The 12,617-nt window shown below is 39.4% G+C and overlaps 2 protein-coding genes across 2 annotated transcripts; both read right to left on the reverse strand.

Annotated features, from left to right (window-relative positions):
• Positions 1–4,294: 4,294 nt before the first annotated feature.
• On the reverse strand, positions 4,295–5,467 carry LOC146710360 (odorant receptor 131-2-like). Its single transcript, XM_085457996.1, has 2 exons — positions 5,327–5,467; positions 4,295–5,077 (listed from the first exon to the last, which is right to left on the reverse strand). Exons 1-2 carry the CDS (start codon positions 5,456–5,458, stop codon positions 4,295–4,297), a joined length of 915 nt encoding a protein of 304 aa, XP_085314122.1. The 5' UTR covers positions 5,459–5,467.
• A 5,251-nt stretch (positions 5,468–10,718) lies between these two features.
• LOC146710361 (odorant receptor 131-2-like) lies at positions 10,719–11,804 on the reverse strand. Its single transcript, XM_085457997.1, has 2 exons — positions 11,649–11,804; positions 10,719–11,516 (listed from the first exon to the last, which is right to left on the reverse strand). Exons 1-2 carry the CDS (start codon positions 11,802–11,804, stop codon positions 10,719–10,721), a joined length of 954 nt encoding a protein of 317 aa, XP_085314123.1.
• Positions 11,805–12,617: the final 813 nt, after the last annotated feature.

Below are 12,617 nucleotides of genomic sequence, written 5' to 3' on the forward strand. Positions count from 1 at the left end.
GACAGCTTCAAATACCTCGGAGTTCACATCACGCAGGACCTGTCATGGTCCTGTCACATCAACTCCGTGGTGAAAAAGGCCCGTCAGCGTCTCTACCACCTCAGACGCTTGAGAGACTTCCAACTGCCCTCCAAGGTGCTCAGGAACTTTTACTCGTGCACCATAGAGAGCATCCTGACGGGAAACATCTTAACCTGGTTCGGGAACAGCACCATGCAGGACAGACGAGCTCTACAGAGGGTTGTGCGGTCAGCTGAGCGCACCATCCGCTCCGAGCTCCCTGACCTGCACTCAATCTACAGCAGGCGGTGCCGGACCAAGGCCAGGAAGATCGTGAAGGACCTCAGCCATCCCAACAACAGACTGTTCTCTCTGTTGAGGTCAGGAAAGCGATTCCGCTCCCTGAAGACCAACACAGAGAGACTGAGGAGGAGCTTCTTCCCGCAGGCGATACAGTCTCTCAATCACACCACCACACAGTACTGACCCACACATATAGTTCTTACACACACACTGGACATTCTGGACATTGTTTTCACTTCATTACTTAAATCACTGCTGCTGTTATTGTGTATATATTTATTTATACTTCTTGTGTATTTTGTTCATACATTCTTATATAGTTCTATATTGTGTATTTTGTTGTACAGTTATTTTATTTTCAATTTAATTTATATATTTTATCTTATTCTTTCCCAGTGTGTTGTACAGTTATTTCATTTTTAACCTTAATTTATATTTTATTCCTTCCTAGTTAAATTTACCCTTTTTAATTTTTCATATTTATTTCCTATCTTATTCATAGCCTTTTCCTTTTTTGTTTTCTTTAGGTCACGAGCAGTTGTCCAAGCATTTCACTACATATCGTACTGTGTATGACTGTGTACGTGACAAATAAAAATTTGAATTTGAATTTGAATTTGCTGTGAGAAACATCTTCTATTCTCGCTCAAGCTCGATTTGTAAGTGATTTTATATGCATATATTTTTAAGTTCACACATATAACTCTCATTTCATAAGAGTAAATAGAAGAAGATCCAGACAATGTTTATTTCTAAACATGAAGTTATAACTGAAGTAATAGTTGATATACAGACAAAATATTATATTATGAATTTATATGCAAGAAAACACAGAAGAGGCACTCACGTGGTTACCGTCTCACATGTCATACATCTGTCTAGTAGGTCAGCTACTAATACAGAGTAGTCAAGTAATAGCAAAGGCCTTTGTGTGTGTGAGAGAGTTTGGTGAGAGTGTAGTTTAGTGAAGGCCTCAAACTGTTGCCCCATTATGTGAGGTGTGACTCATGAACGCGTTTAGATAAAACATAGCAACTTAACAAATTCACAAATGTGAATGAAAACATTTTAAATACTGCTTCAGCTCTTTACAATCCATTTTTTAGGGTTAGGGTTAAAGGTTAGCATATTTTACTTGTGTTTACTAGTAAGATTTTTTTCTAATATTTAAATTTGTGATCGTGCTGGAGGTATTAAAGAGATTCTGTTGCAGTGGTTTGAATCCTATCTATCTCATAGAGTCCAATTTGTTCATGTATTTGCAGACTCCACTTCATACACTTAGGTTGATTATGGAGTTCCACAGGGTTCTGTGCTAGGACTAGTTCTGTTTACTTTATACATGATTATTTTAGGCAATGTCATTACAGGGCGTAGCATCTATTTCACTGCTATGCAGTTTATCTATGCATGAAGCCAGATAATGCACACCAATTTGTTAAACCTAAGGAATGGCCTAAAGACAAAATGACATGGATGGCCTCTCATTTTTTACTTCTAATTTCAGATGAAACTGGGGTTATTGTACTCAGGCCTAAAAATCTTGGAAATATGGTGTCTAACCAGATATCTACTCTGGATGGCATTACCTTGGTCTCCAGAGACACTGTGAGGAACTTTGGAGTCATTTTTGACCACGAAATGTCCTTCAATGCACATATTAAACAATGTGTACCGTCCCTTCCTGAGCCTGGTTCTGCTGGAGGTTTCTTCCTGTTGCTAGCTCATAGGGGGTCATATGATTTGTGGGGTTTGCTCTGTTGTCTTTTTATTATTGTAGAGTGTTTACATTAGAATTCAAAGCACCTTGAGGCAAAATTGAATTGAATTAAATGTACGCAAAAGGGGGCAAACTATTTTTCACACCACTGCAATTATCAGTTAACATAAGGGTCATTCCATTTCAAATCATCAAATTTTCAGAACAATTTCTGCACAATCATTTCTGATGGGTTTAAAAAAATTACATTCAAAATTTTGGACATATGTAATATTTGCTATGAAACTATAGCTTCATACTTAAATTATTTTTAAAGATATATGTTCTTGAAAATAATTTTTGGTCAACACACTTGCAGCATGTTATGTTTTTCACTTTGGAATCTGAGATCATGTTTGAACAGTATTATATCAAAATCTATTAAAGACTATAGTGATGGGATTTCCAGCTCTTTTTAGAGAACCGGCTCTTTCGGCTCGGCTCACTAAAAAGAGCCAGCTCATATATATGTATATATATATATATATGTATATATATATATATACATATGTATGTATACCACTCATATATATTCAAATGATTTAAAAAAAAATGTTCATTTGCCTGTTACTACCACACACCAAATCCGGTCGTTGGTACTTGCTGGCTTGGGTAGCCACTAGGTAACAAAAGCTCAACACTTCGCCTGCATCCTGGAGCACTTCTGTTGTGCTTTGTACGTGTTTTGGAGTTTTTACATGTTTTGGAGTTTTTACATGTTTTGGAGTTTTTACATGTTTTGGAGTTTGTATGTGTTTTGTCTGTAGGGGCCACCGTAAATCTACTTTTTATTTATTCTCTCCACATAAAATGTAATAAATAAATCATATATTACAAAAACCAACTATTCGCAGTTCAACTTTTAGCTATTTAAATTTTCAGCTTTTTCCTTTTAAACAAATTTTAAGTAAAACAACACAAAACACTGCAAACCACAACACAATTACATATAAATGAAAATATGAAAACAAAAAGAAGATGCACATTCTCTGTCATATGGGCCTGCATGAATAAACTTTGTGAATCCTTTAACATCCACAACTGTATTTACTATACCTTTCTAATGTGACATTGTTGTCCCTGGCTCTCTCTCTCTCTCTCGCCTGCTCTGTTCCTGTGCTACTGCGAGTGTAAATTCCGCCCCTCCCCCCTCTTCCCAGCACAAAGCACAAGGCTCATGTGCTGAGTGAAGCAGAAAAAAAGAGTGAGAGAGAGGGAGAGAGAAAGAAAAAAAAAAACCCACGGCTGGCGATAAGGAGCCGGCTCGTGTCGTTCACTTCAAAGATCCGGCTCTAAGAGCCACTTCGTTCGCGACCGACACAGCATCCATAATTTAAGACAAATGTATTATTATTACCATATTATTCCATTTGAGCACACATAAATAAAAAAACATAAAATATTCTTAAATACAGTGAAACCCCGACTTACGAATACCCCATGTCACGAAAAATTCAAGTATGATACCAAATAACACAAGTAACAAAACTGAAAAGCTGGATCAGATCACTGACAATGAGCCAGTCCATTCAGATCAGTTCAGTGGTGTTCTGCATTCACTTCATCACTGCAAGTTCAAGCACTAATGTAGCTTACAGGAAGCCAAAAGCAATAATTACTAATTAACAGTACTATATAAAGTATCCTGCTCTGCAATTTCAAAATTTCCCTCCACATAAACCACCACATAAAATCCATTAGTGAGCCAATGGTAGCAAAATGTTTGCAGGAAAAAGACTCATGTGATTATTTTCCCATCATGCACATAATTGGAGAACCTGTCTTACATAAGTAACAACAAAACTGTTATACCATTTTTCAATTTAGCACAGTAATGCTTTATGGAAAAATGGACTGTCAATGAAGTAGCATCTTACTTTGGAACATATTACACTAAACACTGAGCACCAAAAATGAATCCAATAACACCAAATTCTGAAAACTCATGAAAATATGTTTTTATTTGCTGTAGGTTAGGTTACTGCAGTTTTCTCCTTTGTGATACAAACAGGAAGTTACAGTATTTCTGCCTACAGCTTCAAAATGCAGAGACTAACAGAACACTGTTTCACTGTGAATGAGAGTTTAGAAAGATCAAATATGATATGAGAAACATAAAGTGAATTTCACTACTCCCATTACTTCTACTTAGCCTGTATCTAAAAGAAAATGGTAATAAAATTAAGAGAAATTGATAAATGTGTAACGTCAACAATGTCTGTCTTGTCTGGGTTACCTGTGTACAAAAGCATTAGCATTTTTTGTATGAAACAAGTATTTTTTCAGGTACTTTCTGAACATCTTATCTCGTATCCCATAAACAACTGGACTGATGATTCGAGGCAAAACATGTATTAGTATTGAGACTGTGTAGCGGATAGTCAGTACTCCACTTGGAAACAAGGATGTCAAACCATTCAGCAGCAAATCATACACGTAGTTGAGCATGCACAGCAGCAGCTGGAAGCCGTGCAGCAGTACAGTGTTTCTTGCTTTCCTGGCGTTTGTAGCAGCTGCCTGTGCAGCGAAAAGAATTCTGAAATATGTGTAGACAAGGGTGAGCCAAACAATAACCAGAAATACAATGTTGGATATATCTCTCTTCTTTTCTAGCTCAGGAGGTCTGAAAGTTGTTTTCCAAAGGCAGAAGACTCTTGAATGAAAGAAATCTCTGGATTCTGTGGCCAAGATGGTGAATAAATCTGGCAGAATTGTAAGTGAACTTAGCACCCATATCACTGTGATCACAACGGTTACATTTTTGACTGTACAGATCTGTGAGTGCTGGAGAGGGAAGCATATGGCAACATAACACTCTACTGCCATCACAGCGAGGGTCATTGGAGTGTTAAGGCTGGAAATGATGGCAATCACTAGCAAAATAATACAGAAGGGCACATGAAGAGTGAAAATGGTGTAACTGAGAACTTGAAAGAGGGTGAACATGATGAGCAGGAGGATATCATTGATTACCAGATGAATGTACAGGATGTAACGAGGATTTGTGTTGAAAACCTGAAGAGAAGGACAGGATTTAGAAGATGAAAGGTGAATTATTCCACTAAACATTGAACGGTGGATAAAAAACAACTGCTTCAGTGACCAAACTTGGACGTCCAAAAATATCACTTAAAAGACGTCACTCCAACGTCTCTTTGCGCGATGGAATGTTCACCGTGCAGAACATATCACATTCTGTCGTCTAGTATGTAGTTCTAAATGGATGTAATAAATAGATGCAAAATTTATGAGCAGGATACAGACCTCATGTTTTTTGAATGTGTGCAGCAAGGTGCCGTTGACATAGATGATGGCGATACTGAGGACCACAGTTATCACATTCTTGACAATAGCTATGTTTAACGGGTCCCGATACATAACTGTTGTCAAATTCATGGCAGCATTTGAAAGGTTCTTGAGTTGGCCAAAAAACCTGTAGACATCATTGATTGTTATGGCAGGTTGTAACACAGAAGGTGTTAACTTTAAAAACACGGCAAAGTGTTGATATCTATGAGCATTCCTTATCTGATCAATAATAATCTTAGAAATCTTAAATATTCTGCAACACTATTACACCAACCATAAAACACCATATCCAAGCATGAAAAATTATTCATTTTGCTTAAGCAAATAATTTACATTTCAGAAAATGCATTTTCTGCAATGTAATCCACCATAAATTATTTATTCTCATCAATTTTATAAAGTTCAAGAACCTTTCTGCTCCAGTTTACAACAAACTATGCTTTTCTGCACTAAACTCTGCTTTAGTTAAGTGTGAACTGCAATAAGACATTTTCATTAAAGAAAAAACTCCACATGTTTGTCCTATAACATTAACTTAGTCACAACGAGCTGGATAATAGTAGCATTCTCATTCAAAGCAGTAACTTAAATCATAGTTGATAATTGCGCCTGGTTGTGTTACAATCAGAGTTATTATATAGCTGATCACATAAAATAAAATATACTACACTAAATGATTCAATACAATACAAATCTCAAAGAATATATAAATTGTTTTTATAAACAACCCCACCCACCAAAGAATAGGTGCTCACCTGGTTATGGTTGACTTCTGTCTTGTAGCACTTGCCAGTGATTGATAATTTATAATAGTGGTTATATGCAAATGACGTCAGGTGTGTCTATACTGTATGTGTGAGAGAGGGAGACAGTGCCTAAATGTTTGTGAGTAGTAGGAGTGCTCGTACCCATTAGTGCATGCACGTGTGTATTAGGCACTTTTGCTAGCTCACAGAGAAGAGACAAGAATCTCTGCAAATGTGTCAATATCATGCTTTGTCTTATGGTCCATCTCCTTAGGTTGACATGACACCAACACATGCTCTAGTGTCTTTGTTTAAAGTTTGAAAAGTCAGAGGATATTGTCAGCATTTAGGCTACAACATCCACTAACCCCAGCTCTCCAGAAACATCTGAAACATCTCTCTGTATTATATGTGTATCAGGGCCCTAGGCCATGTGCATGCATTAAAGGACTCCATTCAAAAGGCCTGCTCATTAAGGGCCTTAATACCCATTATTTTTTGTCTTTTACATCAGTATGACAAAACATAGTTAGATTTTCTTTAGAACATGCTGTTACGGTTCGGCGTTGGCAGTGTATTGTTTTAGGCGTTTTGTTTTGGCGTGACTGTTATGTGTTTCCTGTTTTACTTTGAAAGTCTGTGTTATCTTAGTGTGTTCAGTATACGTTTCCCTGTCTCGTCAGTTCAGCGTTGCCCCAGCTGTGTTTCCCTCTTGTTGTCCATTTCCTGATTGCTCCTTCTAGGTATTTAAACCCTGTGTTTCAGTGTGTCAGGGTCGCGATCTTCCCCCCGTTGTAAATAGTTTGGTGTTTTGCTGTAAATAAATGTCCTATTTTTCTTTAATGTAAATAGTTGTCGATACTTTCATTTTGGGATTTTTTTTTTGTGGTGAACCGTAGTAGTTTTTATTTTTTTCCCCTTATTTTTATTTTCCTGCGTTGCATGCCGGTTGCCTAGGCCGGGGTGTAACATATGGGGGCTCGTCCGGGATTGCCTTCGCTGGGGGGTCCGGGGACCGCCCCAGCCTTTGTCGTCTGCTGGAGGGTCCGTGGGACCGCTCCAGCCTTCATCCGCCTTCGCTGGAGGGTCCGAGGGACCGCTCCAGCCTTCGTCGTCTGCTGGAGGGTCGGTGGGGCCGCTCCAGCCTCCATCAGCTTCGTCTGCCTTCATCCGCCTTCGCTGGGGGGAGGGTCCGTGGGACCGCCCCAGCCTTTGTCGTCGCTGGAGGGTCCGTGGTGGCTTTTTGATGGGCGGAGCCATGCAATCATGCATGGACTGATTTGAGTGTTCACAACTCAGAAGTCCAAGCACATCTTTGCAGGAGGTCTCCTCTCTACAGGAGCTCACTCCAATATCTTTAGGGGAGAGATATTGGAGAGGTGGAGAATGACTCAAATTGGGTGTCTATTGTCTTGTGCAGTCTGGGAGAAGATTGGACGATGAGGTGGGTGCAGTTTTCTCTGCGGTGGGGTCAGGTGGGCTGCCCCGGACTCTGTGGGGCGGGGTGGTGCTGCTGCTGTGGGCCCCGGTCTGGATGGGCCTAGGCCACATTGCCCTGGTGGGTTCCAGAGTGTTGGGATACCTCCTGGGGTCAGCGGGGGAGCTGGCCCCAGGAGCTGGCCCCTTTCTTCCCTCCCCATCCTCAGCTGCCTCCTTCTTCCCGCTCCACCACACCCACACACACACCTGCACCCCAAGCAGGTGTGTCACCTGCTTGGGGTGCAGGTGTGTCACCAGGGTGCAGGGGAGGCACTCCCCCTCTGTCCCCTTCTGGCTGCCTGTGCCTAAATTTTATTCTGCAACCTAGACATCCACATTACTCACACTCTCATAACACATACATGTAGGGACGTGGGGGTGGGCACGTTATACAGCGTCCAGAGGATGGTCTGTGTATTCAAACCCACCTCTGACGCTGGTGCCCTATCCTCAATTTTAAATGCATATAGACACTGAGGGTTATCGGTAGGAGCCGTGCTGCTCTCTGGCAGGAAGAAAAATGCTTCCTGCCAGAGCAAAATGAGTATGTTTGGGGAGTGTGAATGTGTGTACAGTGTCTATTTGTGTCTGTCTACACATCGGGTGAGTGTCAAGTATTTGTTTGTGTATATGGGGGTGGGAATGCATGTTTGTGTCTGCGTGCGCCTGTTCATCTGTGTCTATATGTCAGCTTGGGTCTTAGACTCCACGCTGTTGTCAGCGTTTGACATGATATGTTGGCGCATGTGTTGTGTCTGTGTATATGAGTTTTAAAGCATGAGTGTGTGTGTGTAAACTACAGTGCTATTTAATTTAGAGACAGATACCATGAGCATGTGACTGCTGATCATCCAAACCTCCCCCCTCCAAACTCTGTGTCTTTAGCTCTCTTCCACTAGTACGTATTTGGCTTCACTCAAAGTGACTCAACTCATCTATTACAATCGTGTACCACTTAATATGAGTGGTGTTGTTATAGCAATGTGGCTGAAAGTCTGTGACATCATTTGTACGCAAAACAAATGCCACAACAAAGGAGGATGTCGAGGTGATGGTATACCTGCTGCTCGGTGTATGGCATGTTGTTTTCTGTGCAGACATTTCCCTTAATGGCTGCACCAATGGTTTTAAAAATAGCGGTTTGGATTTTTGTGAAGGAGACACCGTCATGACTCATTGAGTGCCACCACTAGCCGATTGGTGGCATACAGTCGGTTGACATCACATTTTTCTTGGAACCCTGACGGAGTAATTACCTGGTACCAGGAACTATCACCTAATGGAAAGCACTAAAAACGTAGTCAAGCCGAGCTAAAATAAGCAGGTACAAGTGGAAAAGGCCTATAAAGTGCAGATAAAATTGAGAGGCAGACAATAGCCCCAACCACAAATCTCTGGCTAACACACCTGCTCCTGCAGGCCCTATTTCTATAGTGATGTACTGAGAACCGTAATCACTATAGGGTAATTAAAAAGGAGGGGCAGGTCACCGCACAGCACCTGTTTGAGTGATGTGGGGGAGGGTCAGGATGCAAAGGCTAGGAGCCAGCTGCAATTCATGGTTTGTTTTTATACCACTGTGTATTTAATCATTCTTTGTTAATTTTTGTCTCTTTTCCAGTGTTTTTTTGGTCCTGTCTCCTGCTCCTCCTGCCACCAGTAGATGTCAGCCATCTACTGGTCTTAGTAGATGGCTGCCCCTCCCTGAGTCTGCTGGAGGTTTTGTTTAAAGGGAGTTCTTCCTTCCCAGTGTCACCAGGTGGTTGCTAACAGGCTGCCATCTATTTGTTGGTGATTTTTCTCTGTTTTATTGTAGGGTTGCAATCTTGTAATAAAAAGCAGCTCGAGGTGTCGTTGCTTTGTCTGTTTTTATATAAATAAATATATTTAGCAGCATTTTGTCAATTCAAGAAAATGTTATTTACATAGTTGCAAAAGACAACCAAAATTGCATCAAGGCATTTTATGCTGTAAAGTAAAGAACCTACAATAATACATCAGTAAGCATGTATTTATGTTTTTTTACACACTGCTTCTGCATATTGGCATAATAAAAAAACAACAACTAACGACAACATGTCACGCTGTTTTCATGTCAGATTGCATTTGCTTATTTTAAAGACCTGCTAAAGGCCAGATTACTCTTTCCCCAAAAGGGAGGGAGTATGTAATCAAGTGCTACATCATATGAAAGGAAATGAAGAGAGATGTTCATCACACATTATATTTTTCCAATACAACGCCCTACAAATTCTCAATGTCTGTATAAGGTTTTGCAAAATCACACACTGCATGAATTTAAGTATTTAAAGCTTATAGAAACCAAAGATTTAAGCCAGTTATGCTCCAATCAAATGGGTAAAGATATAAAATACACCTTTTAGTATCTGCTTCAAGGTCAGAGATCAAACATCACACAGTCACACAATTAGGAAAACACTAGTTTCCACTGGATCATCTCCAAACTTTAAAGTAGTATATTAGGCATTGTGAGACAAAGGAACTTTCTTTCTTTGAGCTTTTTAAAAAAAAATTTAATACACCATTATGTGATTCATAATGACACTAAACTATACTACATTATAAACTACAATATAGATAATGCTGACATCAACACAAAGAAGAACAAAAACAATGCAGATGAGATTTTGGGGGATTTCCATATTACCACTGCTGACATCAGCATTAGTTTTAGTATCGCCTGTTACTTACATATCATGTTTTGATACATAAAACCTTAGAATTGAAGGAGGATGCTAGTTTTTTTTAAAGTGGACAAATATTTGCCAAAGAGTTAAAACAGTAAATTATCACTAGTAACAGTAACGTTTTTTTTTCTTTCTTTTTTTTGTTGCTTTTTTAAAATTGTTTTTTTTTTTTTACTTAATTCAGATTCTATACAACGCTACTAACAAGAGCAAGGGTAATGTGTGATTTTCAAGACTGATGGTGATACCTATGTCTGAGCATTTAAAAAGCCAACATATCAACTAATATTTGGGGGTTTTTCTGGAACACAATGTGCACCCAGTGCATGTCCAGAGGATGAAATCCAGTTAACCTGATGATTAATTAATGTTTTTTACCAATACACCTAGCTGCCCTCTGCTAGATCAAGAATGTTATAGTCTAAAATCGGTCTTGTTACCCATTTTCATGGTACACAACAGATACTTTTTCAAATACTGTTTAAATGTCTTGTCTCGTAACCCATACACAATAGGGCTAACAAACCTGGGGACAATGTAGATTATGATATAGGAAATAAAAACAACTATTAGATACTGTTTAGGGAACCAGCGCACCAGAGCCTGCATTAATGCAGTTGCTATATAGGTTAGCATAGACAACAGAAGCTGAAAGCCATGGAGCAGGATTGTGTTTCTCGCCTTCTTCGACTCTCGCTTGGCTGATTTAGCTTTGTTAGCAGCAAAAAATATCCTGAAGTATGTGTACATGAAGGTGAGCAAAACTACAATTAGGAAAATTAAATATGAAACCTCTTTCTTTTTTACAATGATTGGATGCCGGAATAAGTTATCTCTCTCACATTGTATTGTGGAATAAAATAACTCCACTGGCTCTGTTGCCAGAATAATAACGATGTCGGACAAAGCTGAGACTGCACTCATGGCCCAGATCCAACCTATAGCCACGTATGTTCTTTTAGTGGTGCAGTACTCAGCGTGTTGCAGTGGTAAACAAATAGCAATGTAGCACTCTAGTGCCATGAGAGCTAAATTTATTGGAGTATTGAAGGTGGTGAAGATAGCCAAAGTGATAAGGAAGCAACAGAATGCAACATTAATTTGATAAAAGATATAAGTGAAAACAAATAGACTAATTGAAGAAGTGAGCTGGATCATGTCATTCACCACCAGGTGGATGAACAGGATGTAACGAGGATTCAAATAAAATATCTGAAAGACATGAAACACCTCATCTCACTTTTATTACTTTAATACATATATATTTCTTGTGTTAGCAATATTTAGGTATATTTTTCCAATAATGATAATTAAATAAAAACAACAATAACAATAAATACTGACCTGGTGTTTTCTGAAGGTGTGTATCAGTGTACCGTTAATATAGTTGATGGTAAAGCCGAGAGCCAGAACGATGACATTTTTGGCCACGGCTGCACTTGGCGAATCGCGATAGTTCAGACTGCTCGACGCATTGAGGGCATAAGATGAGGAATTCATAGAGATGCTTTTTCGGGATCCTTACAAAAGAGTAAAAGTAAGTCACACACACTTTATTGCCTAAATTATTCATTCAGCCATCCAAATAATTGAATTCAGATGATCCATGGCCACAGGTGTATAAAATCAAGCATCTAGGCATGCCGTCTGCTTCTACCAACATTTGTAAATCAATGGGTTGCTTTCAGGAGCTCAGTAAATTCCAGCTTGGTACCATGATAAGATGCCACCTGTGCAACAAACCCATTGGTGAAATTTCCTCAGTACTAAATATTCCACAATCAACTGTTAGTGGTGTTATAACAAAGTGGAAGTGACTGGGAATAACAGCAACTCAGCCACAAAGTCATGTAAAATTACAGAGAGGCATCCGGGGATGCTGAGGTGCTTAGTGAGCGATGCTGAGTGAGCAAAGGTCACTAACCTTTTAGTGACCTTTTAGCTCAATTACATTAGCTCAAAAACAGTGTGTAGAGAGCTTCATGCAGTGGGTTTCCATGACTGAGCAACTGCATCCAAACCTTACACCTTCAAGTGCAATGCGAAGTGTTGGATGCAGTGATGTAAAAAACAACATTCATTTTACCTGAAGCAAAACAATGATCCTAAATACACAGCTAGGAAACGCTCAATTGTTTCAGAGAAAGAAAATAAAAGTTGTAGAGTGGCCCAGCCAGTCTCCAACTGAAACTCTGGAAAGAACTAAAGCTCCGAGTACATAGAAGGGGTCACACAACCTTCACACAAATAAGCTGCTTTGCTCAAGCTTTATGCATTAAAGAATCCTAAATACTGCACTATAATGAACTGATA

Source organism: Copadichromis virginalis, linkage group LG5 (genome assembly GCF_057382275.1).
Source record: "Copadichromis virginalis isolate Kocher_CV1m ecotype Utaka linkage group LG5, C_Virginalis_male_GT1.1, whole genome shotgun sequence".
NCBI classification, from domain to species: domain Eukaryota; kingdom Metazoa; phylum Chordata; class Actinopteri; order Cichliformes; family Cichlidae; genus Copadichromis; species Copadichromis virginalis.

Excerpts from the sequence above, each read along its gene's own strand:
- LOC146710360 (XM_085457996.1), bottom strand. The coding sequence starts at position 5,458 with ATGAATTTGACAACAGTTATGTATCGGGACCCGTTAAACATAGCTATT. Across the intron at positions 5,078-5,326 it reads ACACATTCAAAAAACATGAG|GTTTTCAACACAAATCCTCG; the intron begins GTCTGTATCCTG and ends CCTTCTCTTCAG.
- LOC146710361 (XM_085457997.1), bottom strand. The coding sequence starts at position 11,804 with ATGAATTCCTCATCTTATGCCCTCAATGCGTCGAGCAGTCTGAACTAT. Across the intron at positions 11,517-11,648 it reads ACACCTTCAGAAAACACCAG|ATATTTTATTTGAATCCTCG; the intron begins GTCAGTATTTAT and ends CATGTCTTTCAG.